This window comes from Perna viridis, chromosome 3 (genome assembly GCF_037379345.1).
Source record: "Perna viridis isolate PV_CMFRI_1.1 ecotype Kerala chromosome 3, ASM3737934v1, whole genome shotgun sequence".
NCBI classification, from domain to species: Eukaryota; Metazoa; Mollusca; class Bivalvia; order Mytilida; family Mytilidae; genus Perna; species Perna viridis.
The window spans coordinates 30,727,096-30,749,496 of NC_142447.1; the positions used below are offsets into that span (position 1 = coordinate 30,727,096).

Genomic DNA, 22,401 nt, shown 5'->3' on the forward strand with positions numbered 1-22,401 from the left:
ATGCACTTATATCAGGAATTGAAACTCTTAAAAAATATTATTAAACAATACGAATTGTCCTTATATATTTATTCATTACGTTAATTCAGTAATTGCACATCAAAGAGTGGAACAGCAAGGAATGTGACCACGTGGGATGAAAGGAATTTGCGGGAAAATCAAAAACTCTATACGTAGAGCACGAGCATTACGAAATTTTCACTTTTTTACAAATAAACCCCAATTAAGAATTTTTTATATCAAATGCCTTATGAGAATTATTACCCGTTTCAAAATTCACGGTTTTCGAGTAATAAGCCATGCACCAGGCGAGGATCCAAAGACTGGCATACCGGGCGTACGCCCCTCTAAATCGGTAAGAAAAAAATAGTAATTGCGTTATCAAAGAGGTTATTGATTTCTGTGTCATGTATAGAATGAAGAGGGGCTTGTAGCCAGTCTTATATTTTTGGTCCGATTCGAATTTTTAAATTAAAAATTGATTTTTTTTTTCATGAAAATCCTATATCTAAAAGGATCAAAGGCAATAGAGTTTGATGAGCACCCTTTTGGTAGAATTCACCTCTATTAACTATAATTCAGTAATTGTATTTAAAAAAAAATGTTCAACGTGTCATAGTTTTCCATTCCTCTTTCTTCTACCCGGACTTGACTTTTATGAGCAACTCGGCGGGTGTTTCTAGAAAAAAAAACAGAGGACGCTTACCCTACCGGTGCACCTGGTCCATGCTCCCAGTTTTCAGTGGAGTCCGAGTTGCTCATTTACTTTTGTTATTTTGAATTATTATTAATTATTTTATGGTCTTTTGTTGTGTTTGTCTGTTTTCCATATCTGGTTTTTGTTCCTGGATTACATTCTTCTGATTCCCGCTAGGATTTTGGTTCCGTTGATTACTCTTAATCAAGGTTTTTCTCATAGTAGCACTACTATACAAAAAAATCCTTGATTTAAAAAAAAACTAGTTGATAGAGAAAAACTTTCATTTGCTGTTAGTGGTCTGGAATATTTTTAATTCATGACAATAAATGTTCATAATGCGAAGCAATTAGTTCCAGATGAGCAATTCAGACCTTCTCTGATCATTATTTTTTTACACTGTATGTGCACAACACCTCTAGATAGACTGTAATAAATAACAGGTATATGCCCCTCTTACAAAATGATTGGTTACAATACATATCAAAATATTTTTACTTAACATGTACCCATAATATGAAACAAATAAAACTTGGAAATGCATAAATTGCATGCAACTTTTTGGCAATTATTACAGACTGAGGGCACATAACAGGGTAATTATAATAAAGAGCTGCGCTTTAAGCGCATGATACGCCCGTTGCCCTTTTAACTTGTCCTTATGCTTTTGATGAATTTATATGATCAACTAGAAATACTGTTAATCAAATACCTCCCCCCAAAAAGTAAATAAATAAAATTGGCAGTATCAAGGCTACCTCAAGTTTAATTAAGTTTGGTGTCTTGATTCCCACCCAAACATTTCTATCTTGATCAAAATACACTTTTCTGACATGGTTATCAAGTACCTTTTATATATTTATTAGTCGATCCTCATAACAAATGGTCCGTTTTCAACAATTTTTCAACGAATAAATTTCCTTTGCCATTTCCGCCTTTTTTAAATAGTAAAACTTCATAACACGGAAACGTACAATTTCACATTTATACAAATCAGAATTCAATAAATATGTACAATTCACCAAAGTTTCATAAAAGTTAGTGCAAATGTTCTTGAGTAATTATGCGAAAACTCGAAAATCCTCCTTTATTTAAGCAAAAGAAAAAAAAATCATTACACGGAAACGAAAAATCTGAAATTTATAAAAATTGAAAGGGAGCTTATGTCAATAGATATAGACAATTCACCAAAGTTTCATGAAAGTTGGTGAAAGTGCTTTTGAGTTATTGTCCGAAAACTTTGAAATCCCCTTTTTAAGTAAACAAATTCATAACACGGTAACGAAAAATGTGAAATTTATAAAAATCGAAAGAGAGCTTACGCCAATAGATATGAACAATTCACCAAAGTTTCATAAAAGTTGGTGAAAGAGTTATTGTCCAAAGTGTTGACGACGGACGGACATTTTTTGTTTAAAACGTGTATGAATACCATGTTTGTTATGTTTATGTATTTACAGTTAGCATATCACTGCATGCATTATATTATATCTAATTTCAGCTTTATGAATCAAGTTGCTTATAAACTTTTACAACAGGATTTACATTCTTTCATTTTTTTTCTGGTTTTCATCAGGTTTTCTTTTCCCAACTCAGCTGGACACCTCAAGTACACCATGCTTAAGCTCGTCAAGACACTTGTCCATTTTATTTTGCATTTTTTGCCAAATCATTTTGTGAAAAAAGCACACTGATATTATTCATAAGTACGCTAAGTCTGATGTTGTTTAAATGTTGGAAATATGGTTGACGAGATATTTTTTTCGAATTAATTTAGAGGACAATTGTATACCGACAGTCAATTGGAATATATAAGGGAACAAATTGGGCAATACTATTCGCCGACCTGTTTCAATGTAAGTGTGAAATAGTTTATTTTTTTTTATTTTTTTAAGAATTCTACAGAAAAAAAAAACGAGTCAATCCATTTCAGTTTCCGAAGTTTTAGACGATGTATTATCTGTGAATAATCCTAGCCTAGTTTTGTTTCGAGGGTTACTTAAATCTGAATTGTCCAAATGAACTTAATATAAATGAGAAAACTGATATACATTCTTACTGCTTCATGTGATGATTGTTAATTAATAAAGATAATAGAAACATTTTATTTACAGCTTATAAATCTTAAAAGTAAGTTTATGACGTTGAATCAGTTAATCTTTGCTGAATCTATTAATATGAAATAAGCAACTTCGAGAAAAATAGTTGACATCAAAGGTTAAATGTTAGATATTTTACTTTTCGAAGTGATTAATTATTTATCTTCCAAATGTTTTAAATGATGTTCCACCATTTCAAAATTATTGACATAAAACATTCTATGAGCAACTCGGCGGGGGTTTCTAGAGAAGCAGAGTACGCTTACCCTACCGATGCACCAGGTCCATGCTCCTAGTTTTTAATGGGAGTCGGAGTAGCTCATTTTCTTTTTTTGCTTGTACGCATTAACGCATTATTTTGGTTTATTTTAAGTTCTTTGTTGTGTGTATCTGTTTGCCATGTCTACTCTTTGTCCCTGGATTACGTTCTTTTGGTTTCCGATAGAATGTTGGTTCCATTGGTTAGTCTTTCAATGAGCTGATATTGAACAATTGTGAACCGCACCTGTTGTTTCTCTGCTGTTTTTATGAGACCCCTTTTGAAACCACCTTAAAAAAATGGGTCAAGGAAGCTACATTATTGTAGACAGACTCATGTCAGATATTTTACTCACTTGTAATGTGACGCTGGGGTGCCGCTAGCAGGTCAGGACAGGCTTACCCTTCCAAAACACCTACTTGAAAAGTGCTCTTACTAAGTTGGCAAGCTTGTGTCTTACCCTTTTTATTACCTTTGAACAATATCATATTTGAACAACGGTACTACAAAAAATGACAAAACGGGTGAAATAGAAGAAAATCTAAAGTTCTGAAAATTCTCCTTTTACAAGTACATAACTAGTGTTACCCAAAATGAAAATCTGAGTGCCTGTATTTAGCAGCTATGTTGGATACATTGGTCAGTATCTTAATTTTAAATGCTAAAAGTATGAGATTTACAGTGTTGAATGAACATTTTGTTTAATACTTAGACCTGTTTTCTAGGACAGGGATGATATTTTTATTTTCTAGGAAAATTCTTACGATAAAATAAGCTTTTCTCGGTTTCTTGATTTATAAAATTAAATTATCTATCGAATGATACCAAATTTCTTGACTTGTAGAGTCGAATTTATAGCATTTTTGTGGAAAAATCGAAAATCCCATTTTAAGCACTTGATTATACATGCTGAGTATGAAACCTCCAAAATTAATCAAAAGTAGCCCAGGAGTATCAATTGTGATAGTACTAAACAGAAAGTACCAATTAAGCCATAAATAGTTGTACTCTAGGGGTTTTGATATGAAACAATATGTCAATTTAAGCGATTTTTTTTTTGTCGGGTAGGGTACATATATTGCATATAACTCAATAACTGTAAGTGTTATTGCAACTTCCGTGGTACCAATATATTATGTGAATTTACTTCTTCCTGTAGAAAAAAGAAGATTGAAGAATAAAGAAAATTAGGATTGTTGCCTCAAAGAATTATAAAAAAGTGACAAAAATACAACAATGCTTCGTTATCAATTTAGATGGATCTAAATGGATATAGCAGTCGCCAGAGCCTTTAGATTTGTAAAACCTAATAGCATCTGTAATTGTCTTACACTACCGCAGGAAAATAGTCCCATCGGCATACCCCATTAATGTTCATATGCAAATAGTTAGGTCCACTTTGAAGGTATTTCTAATATGTTAATTTCAATTCTATATTACGGCTCCAATAAATAAATTCAATAAACAACTTTTACTGAGAACTAAATACTAGTATGCTAATTAATTTGGTTTGAGAAAAAAAAAGATGACCTCTTATCAGTACCTGTTTATTTCTATGCATTTACCCGATTGAACAAGTCGTTCAGTATCGATATATTCAAGTAGTCTATTTATTTTTGAACGAATGTTTGGCTAGAAATGAAAACCCGGCAAGTTTATAAATAGTCTTCAATCATAGAATTGGAAATATCGAGGAATGCTGAGTACCAATTAGAACAACTGTCTTCAGATATTTCATGCAGGCCCTAACGGATAAAAAGGGCAGTGGCTACTATCAAAAACGTTCATACAGAAAGGGTTTTCAGGCTATTATTTGCCGCTCATCTTTTGGTCATTTTTGTTACAAAAGGGTAGAAAGACCCCCAAAATCATCCTGATGTATCATCCACTATATCATGTATTTTTATTATGGTTACCGCACCGTGACATCGAAAGCCCGGAGAGGGCAAATAAAAATGAAACTTTGCATAGACTACGTCATAGGAATTTCGATAATGCATTTCTCAGGAATTGTCATTTTTTTTGGTCAGGTGTTATTGCCTTTTGCTATAATAATTCTGTTTTGCTATTTTGGCCATGTGTATTTTATTGAAATAGAGCTGTAGGTGCTCCAGAGCTGTAAAAGTGCATGGCTAATGTTTTCTGCACCAGGCATGATTGGTTCGATTTTAATGAGTTGAAGCGAGTTAACTTACCCCCAAATCTGGGATCCCCTTTTCGTCTAATATACTAGCCGAGCTTCATATTTGATAGTGGGTCAAGCCCCTGTGATTACAATGTAAGACTTTGTCGTTATGTTAGTGTACGTGTCTCTGGAGTAGTTGCCAAGATCTAAGCGCTTTCGCATGACACATAGGTGTCCATGGAATAACTTGTACAATGAAGCACTTGAGCTATACAGCTTATCAAACGAGAAATGTAGCTAGCTGGGAGGAACATGTTACTAAGGATATGATTTATTTCAATAGTTGTGGCTTGAGTTTGAATCATTTAATAGACAATTGACCTGGAGGTCGATAAATTGAATTTACACCTTAAAATCTAAAAACTGGGAAAGGCCAACTAGTAGTTTGTTTAATTATGCATTATGCAGGAGAATTTTGTGTTCATTCATCTAGGTGTTCCACGTCAAGCGATCGAACCTGAATATTACGCAAACTGGCGCACTGCTACGATACATCAGGAATTTTGGTGTATGTGTGCGTTTTTAAATATGTCCTTCGTAATCAGAATGGTGAATTTAAAAATACAACAAAGCGTTCAATATTAATCGTTTATAATAAGAAACGTTTGAATACGATTCCCGTACTTTCCTTATATCCCATATTTTTGCAATATGACGATTATTTGAGGCGTAAAAACTCAAACGATCGATATAAATTGACTCAGTACATGAGTATTTTGATTTTATTTTTCGGTGTCAATTTCGGAAATTGGAAGTATTAGGGTACCTGAAAATCATATTAGAGTTGATTATTTGGGGTGGAAATGCACCGGGGGAGGGGGTTATCTCAACCCACGTATTTATATTTCAAACCTTAACTTACTAAAAATCGACGACACTGCCAGGGGAGGAATGTTTTTGAACAACTTTAAAGCAATTTTGGTGGTTTCGTGTACCTTATTAATGAACTTAACTCGAAGTCGCTGTAGAATGGAAGGGGTACATAGATTCTTTTTAAAATACAATACAGAAAATGCATATTTTTTCAAGTTTAGAAACTCCTCGTAAACAAACCTCGGTTATAGTTATATCACTTGGACAAAACTGAAGAATCTGTTACATTTCTCCAAATGACTAGTACTCAGCTGAAACAAAGCTTTAAAAGCTTGTCAATACAGTTGTAATATAATGTATCATACTATTTAAATTGAATATATGAACAATGTAGGTCAATTTGTCAAACATAAATTGCTATGCCGCAAATTTATTTTCATCCTATATTTAACCCATTGTTAATGCAATTCTATACTGTCCCCAGGTCAAAGTGGGGAAAGAAAAACAAAAACAACAAGATCATATCACGGCTGATGAAATAAATCTTTGTCAAGTTACATCGTCTTATAGACTATAAGGTAGTCTATGTGACCAGTCATGGCCGAGGTTACCGAGAAACTTTTTGAGGATAAAACTGAGACAAAGCATGAAAGGACAGATGAAAGTAATTTTATGGCAGCATATGATATCGAAGTTAATCCAGATCCGTTGATGTGTATTGTTTTTGGATTGCAGGTAATTTTTCGATTTATACTGTAAAACTTTGCAGCGTATTTTATAGTGCATAACTCGTGTAATCTTGCAATATAACAAGATCCCCTGACGGAAAGTAATGTCCTGGATTTCTTTTTTCTACACCTTTTACAAATAACTTCTATCAGGCACGCGGTATTTAGGGATTAATAGTGACTACTGGTTGGCTCTGAGTCAGAATTATGTGCTCGAATGGGGCGTTGCTTTCCGTGATCTAGCGTAATAAAGATCCGGAAGTCAATATTGTTTTCCTTCTAAAATACATGAAATATCTGCCATAGAACGTTAAACAATAATTAATCAATCGATCAGTCAACATACTCAAGACACTTTCTATAATGATATATCATAAAAACAAAACTTATTCAATCAAACTTTTAACATCTCGCGCTATTTCCTTGGCGGATGGATCTTGCGCAAAAACATAATAAAATAATTACACACCATCTCCACGCCATCTCTAGACATCGTAAAAGTTAGTTTTCGCGATAAAGAACTGAAACGCTTACCAATAACACTTTGTAAAAAAGTTGAAATAGTATCCCTTTCCGTATTTCCAATTTAAATACTAAGTTTTATTTATACAACATGCATACCTTGAGAGAATATGATTTATTACGCACGAATGCCACGAACATGCACTTACTACTTGCATAAGGAACAACTATATATTAAGCATATGTTAATGACTGTTTATGACCGTAGTAAATCTGACTGAAATTTTACTACAATATATGGTCGTTAAACACTTACTACTGTAGTATACCAACGGTATTTTCTTACAAATGCTTGGTTAACTATATAGTCCTTGAAGTGACAATTTTTTCAATGCCTGTTTTAACCGAAGTTATTTGTACATTCTTGTCAATAGACCAAATAAAATTAAACGACCACATCAGTCAATTGACTATCCTGCGGAAGTCAATCGAATTTATTTAAACCTAAGTACGCAAATTACAGTGACTTCGACATAAAATAGGAAATAGGTACTATAATACATATGGATGTTAATAGAGGGAACCTTGAGGAGATAGCGGGCGAAATTCAGGAAGAGGAAGAGGGGGAAGAGCATGTTGCCTCCTCGAATGTCCATACAACGGTCTTGTATAGCGTAGAGGATACACCTAGTCCACAAATGTGTGTTGTCTTTGCCTTGCAGGTAAATGATGTTAAGAAAAGTTCATAATTGAAAGAAGTAAGATTACCTTTTCACTTGTCTACTTAAACACTCTTCCTTTTTGACAAGTAAATATCATTTATTTTTCATTATTTGTTCAATGTGTTTTTGTTTATTACCATTACTTGACCTGAGGATGTTTTATATGTTCATGGAGTGGAAATGTATGTCCGGGTAATGGAATTATCTTTCGACAGGTACAATTATTGATATCTACAAATCACACGAACCAACATGGCCAGAAAACAATACGTAGAGGGATGTGCTTCTACTTTCAATATGCACTCGGTACTGATTACACTGGGGTGAATCTATTTTCTGACCAAAGAAAATGATATAAATTATGAAAAACTGTATGCTAACATTGTTAAATAAAGCGAGAAAATGATTAAGTGGATCATCATAACCGTTATATCGACAGTTAATCATTAACTGTGGACATGAGAAAAATGTATCATAAATTACCTTTTCTTTTGGTAAATAAGATGACCAATATCAGAGTGAGAATATATCCCGAGTGCCACAAAAAGATGTGGTAAGGGTGATATTTTCATGATCTGTGTAAGTTCAAAATTAAGAATTTCGGATTTTTTAAAAAAAGATATTTGAATAATTTTCTTAAGAAATGCAGAAACAGACCTCTCATATGCGCTTCCTAACCGCCCACCGATGACGGTACATATTTTTCTATGAGAGGTCTGTTTCCGCATTTCTTAAGAAAATTATTCAAATCATGAATTACATTTTGCACGATTCCTATCTGAAGTGCTACTTAATATATGTTTTACTTTCACAATTTATGTGTTTGCTAGGTGGCGATTACTGCAAAGTATGAAATATTTTAATAAATAAGGTACCAAGTGCTAAAATTTGATTAAGTTTTGACTGGTGGTTAATTTTCAATCGGTCAGTAACACACCAAAACATTAGAAATTGTTATTTAGTATATATAACCTATTTAATGCTTAAAACAAACTCTTTTCAGACTATTTTAAAAAAAAAATGTTTTCATTGTTCTACCCATACCATATATAAATAGAATCTCTGACGGAGAAGGTAAAATGGACAAATTCGGATTTTTCTCTATTTCTCTGTTTTTAATGGCGATATCTTTTTAGCCAGTTCATGAAAGAGGTTATGAAATTTATGGTCTCAATGTATTAATTCGTTTTTTTTATATGACATTACGAATAATTATTAACAATTTAATATCGATTTGCAACGATCAAGATCAAATTTTGAAGACCTATTCTGATATTTTGAGCGTTGCCCTATTTAATTCAAGATTCGAGACGATTCACTGGCAACCAAATCTCAATATAAAACAAATAAAAGGACTTTTATTTCTGGTTTGTGAGTGAATGGTCCGATTGTACACATCGATAAATTCTGAAAAAAAAACAATGTTTAAACCTTTTAATTCCAATCAGAAACTATCAGCAATTATGTAAGTTGTTTTTTCTTGAAAGAGGACGACCATTTGATTGTGATTGATTGGTTGATTGTTGGGGTTTAACGTCCGAGCAGCAATATTTCAGCTATATTCAGACGATGTACATGAAATGGATGACAAAATGAACATGAAATGATGAAATGAAAGAAAAAGGATGGGGCACAAGGATAATAGGGTCGACAAATTTTGATTGCCACAAGATAAAAGGGAGGGATGGGCAGGGTCGGGCAATTTAGCCTCCTGTGGCGGAGCGCAAAGGTTCCTACTCCTATCGAATACCACAGCAGGGTTCTTTAACGTGCGAGGAACGTGGCATCTTTCCCAATACGGTGCACCACTATGGTTTGCGGTCAGGTTTTCCGTATTATAGCCTGACAACCCCAGCATGTAACACGCCAGCGGTACCCCATTCCACCACCTGGGGCACACATCCCAGTTGCTCTGTAGGCAGAGCGCCTAGCCCCCGGCTAGGTTTCTGAGCACTATTTAGTCGCCTTTTACGACAAGCTTAGCGCTGCTGCAGGCCTATTCTCTTAACACCCGGATCTGCACGGGGTATTTGATTTTGAGGAAAGGTGTGGCTGGCAGTTTTGGAAAACAAATTTTCTGTCCATTGTCCAGCTACACCATACAATGACATGGAAATAAATAATTTTCTGACCTGCAAAATTAAAACAAAAATATTTCGACCCCACAAAATTTGCCAGCCCATCCCATCAGAATTAAATGGTGCCGTTAAATCGTCGTACAAGAAAGTAAAAGATGGAAAGCCGGGATTACATGAAAATTCCGGTATTTGCAAGCATGGGAGGTATAGGAAAATAAAAAAAAAAGAAAAAAAGAGAGAAAGTGCAAAAATGAAACAAATTTTGCTTTGCTTACATTCGCGTTTTACGAGATATTATGAAATCGGTGTACTTGTAACTCTAGAGACTAATAGGTTGATAGTATAAAACATTTCTTCCGTTTTACAGCCGTAAGCTGTGGAATAACAACCAAGTTCAATGAGTAATTGGCATATTACTGGCACCGATTAACCACGTACGATTGCCCCGTGCAGGTCCGGGTGTTAAAAGAATAGGCCTGCAGCAGCGCTAAGCTTGTCGTAAAAGGCGACTAAATAGTGCTCAGAACCTTAGCCGGGGGCTAGGGCGCTCTGCTCACAGAGCAACTGGGATGTGTGCCCCAGGTGGTGGAATGGAGTACCGCTGGCGTGTTACATGCTGGGGTTGTCAGGCTATAATACGAAAAACCTGACCGCAAACCATAGTGGTGCACCGTGTTTGGAAAGATGCCACGTTCCTCGCACGTTAAAGAACCCTACTGTGGTATTCTTCCGGAGAAGGAACCATTGGGCTCCGCCACATGAGGCTAAATCGCCCGACCCTACCCATCTTTCCCTATTTCCAGTGGCAATCAAAATTTATCGACCCCGTTGTCCTTGTGTCCCATCCCTTTTTCATTTCATCATCATTTCATGTTCATTTTATCATCAATTTCATGTTCATTTTATCATCAATTTCATGTTCATCGTCTGAATATAGGTGAAATATTGCTGCTCGGACGTTAAACCCCAACAAACAAACAAACAAACCATGTACGATTAACAATAATCACTCGGATAAAATTTTGTTATATAGTAAATAATTCTTAAGTTTTTGTATAATCTGAATATAGCAACATCCATTGTCACACAGAGTTGTGGACCTGGGTACAAAAGTTGGATTAATTTATTCATTGGCCCTCTGAACGTTACTGGACTACTTTTACTTTGCCTGTTGCCATTGGTTATTTTACATATGACAGACACGGTCGCGTGTACCTGTCTATTATGAGCTGGCTTCATAGAAAAATAACGAAAACTGAAGAAATTTAGTTTCCGTTAAATTTCCAGTAATTTTTTTTTACACAACCCACGTCATTCCTCATAAAATGATCGTAAATTGCTTTTAACAAAAAAAAAAAACAGTCTGAAAATTTCTCCCAAATTAGTACTTCTACAGACGCATACAAGTATAGCTTCCTGCCGCACACCATTACTGATTTGAACAGGCTTACTCCAGGAGCTTACTAGGCCACCTCGCCAGAGAGCTTCAAAGATACCATACTAAAACTGCCGTTGTAAACAGTGAACCATCTGTTTTAACCGATTTTTACTTGCACTTGTATGACGTTTACTCTAGTGGTTATGCAGTATCTGTGTCATGAAAACCGCTACATATTGCAACAGTGTAGGTGATAGAGACCGGCGTTTAAATCGTAAACCCTGCGTTAGGGGTTAGACACGGTGAATAGACCCTTTATGTTTGGATAGTCGATGAGCATACGTGGAAAATGCTTAATATATCTTCCACGAAGAAAATTCTTTTGTTCTACCCAAGCCCTACCTTGCAGAAGTATACTAGTATGCCACAAATGCGCATGGACGTGCGATGAAAGGGTCTAATAATTAAGTTACTTTGCAATCCCAAATAGGACAAATATAACTGATTATCAGATTTCTAAACTGGACAAAAATGAGACAAGATTTTTTTTTAAAGTTATTTCAGTTACTTTACTTTTTGTCTATTCTGTATTAGTACTGCATTTGGCATTCATGTTATTAAATGACTATTAACCTGTACCCCACAATAACTGTGCTACAATGTTTTGTATATGGATATTTATATTTCACTACATCACTTTACAAGGCTATTTGTCGAAACAAAATGTAAATTAAGTTGCACATATCAGAGGTTAACTGAAGTGAATGACCGCTAGACTGTTCTACGAACATCGTAAAACTGACCAGAACTTTTGTAATTCCTTTGATGTACATGTCTCAATAAAATTTTAAAGTTTCTGTTAAAGTTTCATCAAATATTACCGTTCTATCCATTTGATCACTTGGTACATAAATATTTACATTTCTACGAAGGACTTCAACGAAGGTTGAGTTCCGAGGTATGAACGCGTGATTAAGTGTTATTTAGATCTTCACCGGTTATCTTTCAATATGGGTGATCAGAACAAGGATATTTTCGTTTACGTCGAGGATGTACCCTCGCCACATATGTGCTTTATTTTTGCTTTTCAGGTAAGTGGCAAGTTAGCTTCCAACTGAAACGTAACCTTATTTAGGTATAAAATATATATAATTGATACCGGGGATCAGCAAACACAGATTTTGGTATTTACTTTTTTTATAATATTGCACTGAGGTTACACGGAGTATCGGTATTTGCTTATAGTTAACATTGTCATGTGTTATTTGTATCTTTTATTCGGGTATTTAACCATTGTTTGGTCATTCCGTTTCTTTTAGCAAAAGATTGATATTGCATTTAATAACCATAAGATGTCATATAGAGTTTAAAATAAATCAATCTTCCTTGTATGATTAAGTTTGCATTGTATTTTGATGTTCAGTGTAACTATCCAATTTGGACTGAATTTTGTTTATTTAGTGTGTGCTCTGCAAAATGAAAAACAGGACAGCTTAAGCGCATTGAATGAATGATAGACCCTACGGCATATGTTTTTTTGGTCATTTCTTTCTTTTTTTTTTTGTTTTTTGTTTTTTTTGCTTCTATTATCTCTAAACAAAATAATTAGCCGCCTACTCAATACAGGGAGAATGCACAGATAAACCATTTGTAGTATCTTCAGAACTTCTCATATATACTTATATATGATATGAGTATGAGAACTTCTAGAGTCTTATTGGAGGTTGATCCTTGTTATAAGTATTGTAAACAAATCACTAGTATAAGAAAAAATCTACCGGTAATTTAAAAGATAAAAATAGACTGCAGAAAGTAATCTAATTAAAATTAGACCTATCAATCAAGTAGTGACTGAAGGGAACAATTGATAAACCTAAATTTAATAAGAAAGAACTCTGATAACAACCATCGTTTTTTGGTCACTACGTTATGCCTTGACATATTCAACAGATATGTTACCTTACATTCAGGAATGTTTTTCTACTTTTTCTCACTTAAATGAGTTATCATGGATCTTAAAGCACATGAAAATAGCATGTGTTATGCAAGAAAATTTTGATATTTTTTTTCACGGAATTCATACAAGGTAACCATTTAGGGGCAAAACAGACACTTATTGATTTTGAATTAAGTAGGTAAAAAACTGCGTTCAATATATATAAGAAGTCTAATGGGGTGAGGTTGTCCTACTCAGTTACATCATGGGCTAATGTTTGCGCTCTAGATTTACTTACGAGTATCACTCGGTTAACGAAAGCTATATTTATATATAGCCTAGTTGGCCGAGTGGTCTAGAGCGTTGGACTTGGTGTAGGCGGTGTTGCCGTAGATATCAGAGAAGAGAAAGGGTTCGAATCCCGCTGAGGGAGGACCAACTTTGCATCGCAAATTTGGAACCTCACGTCGATTCTAAAGTTGGGGTGTAGTTTAGTTATATATATATATATACATTAGGAAATATAATAACTTATATGTAAGTAAATACATAGCTTTTGACATATTTTGTGCATTTTCACAATTTTTTTTCATGCAATCGTTAATGCGTAAGGAAGACATTTATTGATATTGGGGTCAATGAACAAAGTTCAAATGCACCCTTAAATCAACTGTGCAATATTATTTGGACTTTCTTATTTTAGTTTGCGGCTAACAATATATAACTTTATGTCGTGTAGTATGAACTGAAAGTATAGTCCGTTTGAGTTTTATAAATCTTCGGGAATTTTTTTTTTTCAGCATATGTTTCAATGCAGATCTTTCTATAGTACATACGAACTGTGGGAAACATTTTTAGAATATTATCTCCATCCTACATAACAGCTGGTTCTACGGGGCCCCGAATGGGACTCTCGTGGTTTTGTACTCAAAATTCAATTTTGTTCAGACAAAAGTTAATTTTGTTCAACAGAAATGAGTTCAGATTAACAAAAATTATAACATACTACAAATTTTTAATTGTGTGTCACAGAAGTCCGTTCTGTGTCACAAAATTCAATTTTGTGAGACAAAAGTCTATTTGTGCCACAAAAGTCAATTTTGTGTCGAAAGTTTATTTTGTGTCACAAAAGTCAATTTTGTGTGCAAATTAGTTTACAGAATCCTTTGGATATGCAAATGAATTCTCTCATCACGAATTTGTAAGAAGGTTTCTCATTGGATGTAGTAACCGCGGGTCTCGCAGAAGGCAGGTTTCCGATTACTTCGAGCAAGGACATATTATATGGGTGATGAGCTACTCTACAAAATTAGGTACTAAATAATAAAGTATTACTTTCGCAGAATAGCGCATCAACCATTTGATATTCCCTTGCTCGAAGTAATGGGAAACCCGCGAGACCAGCGGTTACTATATCGAATGAGAGGCTTTCTTACAAAATTCGTAATGAGAGAGAATTCCTTTGCATATCCAATATCCTTTGCATATCTGTAAACTAATTTGCATACAAAATTTACTTTCGTCGCATAAAATACTTTTGTATCACAAAATTGATTTTTGTGACACAGAATTGACTTTTGTGATACAAAATTGAATTTTGTCTCACGAAATTGAATTTTGTCTCACAAAATTGAATTTTCTGAAACAAAATAGACTTTTGTCTCACAAAATTGATTTTGATTACAAAAAGATCAAGCCCCATTCGGCTCCCGTAGGTCCAGTGGTCTAGTTCTTTAGGTCTTGAAAAACCAATAACCTACTTAATCTTTAACAAATCTTAAAAAAAAAGAAACAATAGTGTTTCAAGATAAAACATGCAATTAATTCAACAAAGTTTTCAGTCAAGTAATTTCAGTGCTTGAAATACAAATCGAGTGTGTAGGATAGTAAATATAAATGGTATGAACACAACTCACACATATCAAGTGAACATTGCAGCAGGCATGTATTTTAAATTTTATCAGTTATAAATCTGCATTGAACCTATACCTAGAATGAGTATTAAGAGAGGAAAAAAGGTTTTCTACCTGGTCGAGGATGTCCCAGCTCCCCATATGTGTATTGTCTTTGCTCTTCAAGTAAGCTAACCATTTTGTAACAAATCAAAGTTTAGAAAACATGAACTAATTAGAGATAAATAAAGCGAAACTTGATAGACTTTTGATTTTGACATTTCAAGGTAAATGTGTGTATTTTTTAACTGTTGGGGGAGTATACATAAACATTAATTAAGATATATTTACTACTTATCATTCATATTCATATTCAATTCTGTTTTGACTGAATGAATGAATGTAATGTTTGTTTCGGTAGGCTTGAGTTTACGAGTTTCTCGTTAAAATTGTACTAAAATTCTAAAATGTTGTTTAAATGATATTTTACTTTTTACAATCAATAGCCATATACTAAAAACACGTCGTTTATATGTATCTAATTAATGGACTCTAGCCCCTGTCTTACATTACCTTTACCTTGTTTACCTTGTCCCGAGGTCAGACATCTGGGCTTAAAGCCCCTAAGACCCTTCTCAAGTTTGTCTTTAGGACTTCCGGTCCATATACATTCTTAGGTGTTGCTTTTAAATGTAACTTTTTTTGCTTACAAGTTAATGCCGCAATTGTATGTGTCTGCTTATCTTTATAAGCTTCCAATTTTGGAAATTATTAGAGTTATAACGCGGTTGATATTCATATCGAAGAGTTTTTTTTTGTTTAGTTAGGTTTCTACCAGTCATCTAATGTGATTTTCTTTAACTGATTGCCAAGTTTTAAACAATGTGTCTGTTATTTATTTTCCAGTCAAACTTTCACTGGTTTTGCTCACAGCGTGTTTTATTAATTAAACAGTTATTCAATAACCACATTATCACATTCAGATCAAGTATTTGGCTCTAGTCTACTTGAAGGATACTGTATGTTTTGTTGTTGTATGTTCTTTGTTAGTGCTCTGTGTCTTAGTGTCGTATGGTCCTTGACGGAAACTGCGTATCTTACTGTTATATGCTCATTGGTGGATAGTATGTCTTACTGTCGTGTGCTCCTTGGTGGATACTGTTTGTCTTACTGTTGTATTCTCCTTGGCGGATACTGTATGTCTTACAGTTGTATGCCCTTTGGGAGTACTATATGTCTTATTGTTGTCTGCTCCTTTTTGGGTACTGTATATCCTACTGTCGTGTGTTCCTTGGTTGATACTTTATGTCTTACTGTTGTGTGCTCCTTGGTGGATACTGTATGTCTTACTGTTGTATGCTCCTTGACGGATACTGCAGATCTTACTGTCGTATGCTCCTCGGTTGATACTGTATGTCTTACTACTTTATGTTCCTGAACGGATACTGTATGTCTTACTGTCGCGTGGTCCTTGACGGATACTTTATGTCTTACCGTCGTGTGGTCCTTGGCGGATACTATATGTCTTACTGTTGTGTGCTCCTTTGTGGATACTGTATGTCTTACTGTTGTATGCTCCTTGGTTGGTACTGTATGCCTTACTGTTTTGTGCTCCTTGGTGGATACTGTATGTCTTACTGTTGTGTGCTCCTTGGTGGATACTGTATGTCTTACTGCCTTACTGCCGTGTGCTCCTTGACTGATACTGCATGTCTTACCGTCGTGTGCTCCTTGATGGAAATTTATGTATTCATGGTTGTATGTTCTTTGGCAGATACTGTATTTGATTATTGAAAAAAAAATACCATATTTTCTGTAGCGACAAATCTTCGTTGTCGGTGGATATCTTTTAATGACTGAATTTTATCTTAACGTGTGCATTCTGTGCCAGCTTGTTTTAATTTCTACTTTAGTTTTTACTTCAGACCCTTTTGCTTAAAGCGAACTACTTAAGGATTAACCGATATCAAAATCATGCAGTGCTGACACAGATAAATCCACACTTTTAGAGATATAATTATTGCTGTATTCATTCATACCTTTATTTCCTCAAATACATGAGATACATGTATATGAACAGTTTATATGTATAGGAAATATCAAAACATTATTACATGTAAAAATGGAAAAAAGATATCAAATATTGACAATTATTTCATGAAACATGTATTTCAATCGGGGATATCTGTATTAGTACAATCCATGTTAACGTTATCACGAACGACTCTAAATTGGCGGTTGTATTTGCGGCGCATTGTACAACATGAGCGTGGCACAATTTAGTGAAGTTGGTTGCGTCATCATCGCTGCTTTGTATAGTGCTCGGTATTTTCCCGATTAGAATAATAAAAAGATCAACCTGGGAGTATGAGTCAAGTTCTATAAACAGTTCTAGGTGGAAGTTTTCGATTATCAAGTCCCACCAGATTTGTCTCCAGACGTTGGTTGCAGAACATGTACAAAAAATATGGCAAAAAAGTCTACGTATTGTCTATTACATATTAAACACATCATTGGTCAATCACTGGGAACGTCCGTCAATAGTTTTGTTATAAAGTATGACCTTTTCATTTCAATTACTGTTTTTGAGTTTGCAAATGTGACAGAATTATGTATTTCGCGAAATTTAACAAAGTCACTATCGTTATTTATGCGAGTAGACCATTCGCTGGCTTGTACGTTAGACACGTTCTGTTTAATGATTTTTTCCATTCTTGTTTTGAGGGGAAATGTTCATCTTGAATAAATCCAAGTAAATATTCATGTAAACTATATTTATGAAGTAAGGTTACTACGTCAGGAACATAACCAAGATGTTTACGACTAGGGTCCATCAAATATGAAAATAATCGATTCAAGAAGATTGTTTTAGATAAATGCTTGTTGTCCAAAGTGCACAGCTTTTGAAGAAAGAATAATCTGCGTTTATCAATCTCACTTATGATAGGATGGAATCCTAGAATACTTTCGCACATATCCGAACGAATTTTCAGTTTCAGAATGTTTTCGACTATCAGGTGTTGAAATCGGTTAAGAGAAAACAAGTCTTGCGCTTTGAGGTTGGACCAAAGTTCACAACCATGCAATGTAGATGGAAGGATTACAGCGAAATATAATTTAACAAGAACACTCGGGTTGGTTGTACCCGAAGAAATTCCATTTAATGCAAAAAAAAAAAAAAACGAGTTCTTTCCTTTTTGACAGGCTTTAATAGTTCTTTCGGGAGTCTTCATGTAAGCATTTAAGATTATACCAAGATGGGTTACGTTGTCTGAAATAGGAATTCACTCCTGTCCTATAGTCTAGTTAAAGTTAGATGTAGCCGACCTCGGGTTAAGCGTAAATATCACAATGTATGACTTCTGTGTGTTAAATGTAAATCGCCACATTCGTGAGAACTTATGACAGACATCAAGCATACGTTGTAACATAACGGGGGTTGTACTAATACAAGCAATATCATCAGCTAATGATGGGGCACAACTTGCAACATTATTATTCCCAGTATTTGAGTTTACATTCTGAAGATCAGTTAGAAAATCATTAATAAACACTAATTTGGTAAACCTGCAAGGACACCACCTTGTCGAACACCTTCATTGACAAGAAAGAAGTCAGACTGACATTGATTTATAATAATTGCACTATATGTATTATTGTGAAGGTTATCTATCAATTGCCATAATTTACCTTTAATACCTAATCTATCTAATTTGACTAATAACCCCTTTCGCTATACTGTGTCGAAGGCTTTTCGTCTTTCCATAAAGGCTATAAACACTTTACTTGATAATTCTAAGTTAAAATACAGTTTCTGGCAAATTAAATGATGCAGTGAGACATAAATGATGCAGTGAGACCCTTTCTAGTTATGTAATCTTTCAACTATACGTACTCTAAAAAAGTAGTACAAATAGTACAATAAGATTTAAAGCACCCATTTCAAAGGCAAAATGATATGGTTTCAACTTACCCATTTCAAAACTGTGAAATTTGTGAATTGATCGAATAGAAGGGTGTATGTTACTTGGTAAAAAGAGAGTTTTATTTGTGCATTTCTGCACTTAAGTGACAAGGTTATACTGAATGTTAAGCGAAGATCACTACATGGAAGATCACTACATGGTCCTTTATAAACAGACAGTTTGATAGTCTTAAACTTAAGAAATAAATCACGGAAACTCCTTTTTTGAACATTGTTTTACCACGGGCTGGCCATTTATGTCGCATTGTTTTACCCCGAGCGATAGCGAGGGTCCGTGCTTAAAATGATAAAATGGAACAGCGAGGGGTTAAATAACGACATACATGGCCAGCCTGTGGTAAAACAATGATAAAATGGAGTTAACGTGATTTATTTCGATTCTAAGAGGACTAGTTTATTCATATTCTTTTAATAGAGGCAGCCTATATGTTGCACGAAATGTTGGTCATGTGTTTTTCACTTATATTTACCATGGCGGTGGTCTAAAGAGCTTTGAAGCATGTCATATCAGAATGCTTAATCGATCAATCATTAAATCATAGCTATATGCAGTTGATAAATAGACCGTTGAAATTCGTGTGTAATCTAATGGGCTCTTACTATACGACTCAATCACATGTCAGAAAAGTAAGCATTTTTTTCTCTCAGAGGGTAAATACATGACAAAATCACAATAAATGAATAAAAACAATTTAAGTTATTTCCTTTCATCTTGTCTAACTATAAAAAAGTGAGTAAGAATTTTATTTTTAAGGTCAAATCTCAAATCTATAACGAATCTTTATGGTTCTGTTGGCACACTGCATTAGTTCACCACTTCGTTTCATTTCAAACATATACTGGTTTCCAGTCAAATCGGAAACAAGTGGTGTAAGGTTATTTCATTCTATACTCTATAACAAACTATACCCTCGGCCTTACTGGGAAAATTTTGACCAATTGATGAAGTAGTGATAAACCTGGCTATGATTGTTTGTCTGGAGAATTTCCCATGAAATAAAAAAAGATTCACACTGTTATGATGAAGTCGTATAGATTTAAAGTCGAAGTTTGTAATTTGACATCGTAATTTTTTAATTCAATGTGGATCCTGAAAAATTTGAAAGATCTTTTGGAGACAATCAGTTCAAGACTACTATCTGAATATAATAGCATTAAAACCTATGATTTTTCAACACTGTATACTTCTATTCCCCATACTCAGTTAAAATCCCGACTTAAAAACATTATACATCGTTGTTTTTCCAAAAAAAGATTCTACACCTAGATACAAATATATAGTTCTTGGTAGAGATTCCTCATACTTTGTAAGAAATAATTCCAAATCATCTTCCAAATATACAGAGGAAGATGTTTACAAAATGCTGGAATTTTTAATTGACAACATATTTGTTCAGTGTGGTGGACGTGTTTTTTCAACAAATGGTCGGCATTCCAATGGGAACAAATTGTGCTCCTTTACTTACTGATCTATTCCTTCATTCTTATAAGGCTGACTTTATAGCTGATCTGATCAGATAGAAAAAAATATCGTTTGGCTAGATCCTTCAATCTCAGTTTCCGCTATATAGATGACGTATTATCTTTAAACAATCCTAATTTCGGGGATTTTATACATCGCATCTACCCAAAAGAACTTGAGATAAAGGATACTACAGACACTGTGAAGTCAGCCTCATATCTTGACCTACACTTGGAAATTGATGGTAAAGGAAAACTATTGACCAAACTTTACGACAAACGTGATGACTTTTCATTCAGAATTATCAACTTTCCTTTCATCTGTGGCAACATCCCTTCGGCTCCTGCGTATGGAGTGTTCATATCACAACTCATGCGTTATGCCAGAGCTTGCCGAAACTACGCAGACTTTTTGTATCGCGCTAGAACTCTAACAAATAGGCTTCTGGAACAGGGTTATGTTGCTACAAGATTGAAGTCATCACTACAGAAGTTTTATGGTCGTTATCATGAACTCGTGTATCGTTATGGTGTATCCAATCAGCACCATGAAAACTGATTTATTCAACGGGTCATAGTTTTCCTTCCCTCGTTTGTCTACCCCGGACTTGACTTTTTATGAGCAACTCGGTGGGTGTTTCTAGAAAAGTTATTCTTGTATCGTAATAACATTCAGAATTGTTTACCGAATACATGTATGATCAATTGTATGTTACAGTGGAATACACTAGTACTATTTTGCCTATATCAAACTTACCAAAATAATGGTATGCCTAGAGCATATTTACAAATCATGCTTTTAAGAATTGCCAAGAACATCATGGTCATCACTGCGAAGCATACTTGGAGATTCTCAATACTTTGTAAAAAGCTATTCCAAATAATCATCTTAATATATAGAAGACAAATCTTATCCAAAAGAATAAACATCGTTTAGCCATATCATTTGCTTTGATCTCAGTTACCGTTAGTGTAGACGACATTTTGTCTTTTACAATTCAAGATTCGGGGATTATATACATAGTATCCATTATTCTCTTAAATATCGATGGAAAGGGGAAAATCATGACCAAACTTTACGAAAAACGTGATGACTTCTCGTTTCGTATCGTTAACTTTCCTTTCATTTGTGGAAACATCCCTTCCGCACTGCGTACGAAGTTTTCAAATCACAACTCATACTGTATACCAGAGCTTGCCCAAATTACGCGGACCTTTTGTACCGCTCTAGACTTTTTACCAGTAGGCTCCTGGAAAAGGGTTATGTAGCTACAAGATTGAAGTCATCACTACAAAAGTGTTTTGGTCGCCATCATGTACGCGTGAATCGTTATGCTGTATTGTATCCATCTACACCATGATAACCTACTTGTCCACCGTGTCATAGTCTTCTTTTCCCCCTTCGCCCACCTTGAACGTTACAATTTTTAGCAACTCGACGGGTCTTTCTAAAAATACAGAAGACGCTTACCCTACCGGTGCACTTGGTCCATGCTCCCAGTTTTAGTGGAGTCCGGTGTAGTTTCCTTATCTAGTCTTTATCCTTGAAATATTTACTTTTTCATCATCCTCCGAATTCTTTTTCCATTGATTTCCCTCTACCTCTGTATGCCCACCTGTGCTGGTAATTGTAGTGAATCCTTATTGCTCTGGATTGGTTCAGTCCCCTTAATATTATGTTATTGAGCAGACCTCTGCTACACTAA

At 34.6% G+C, this 22,401-nt stretch overlaps 1 protein-coding gene across 2 annotated transcripts in view; it reads left to right on the forward strand.

Annotated features, from left to right (window-relative positions):
- Positions 1-7,725: 7,725 nt before the first annotated feature.
- Positions 7,726-22,401, forward strand: part of LOC148621827 (solute carrier family 23 member 2-like) — a 29,022-nt gene continuing 14,346 nt past the window's right edge. The window contains exon 1 of one of the 2 annotated variants that reach the window (XM_088576601.1): positions 7,726-7,965. In XM_088576601.1, the coding sequence (XP_088432727.1) occupies positions 7,807-7,965 (159 nt within the window). In that variant the 5' untranslated portion in view covers positions 7,726-7,806. Of the gene's footprint in view, positions 7,966-12,354; positions 12,513-22,401 lie in introns of those variants that run through there. The other variant, XM_088576602.1, reaches the window with a different exon arrangement.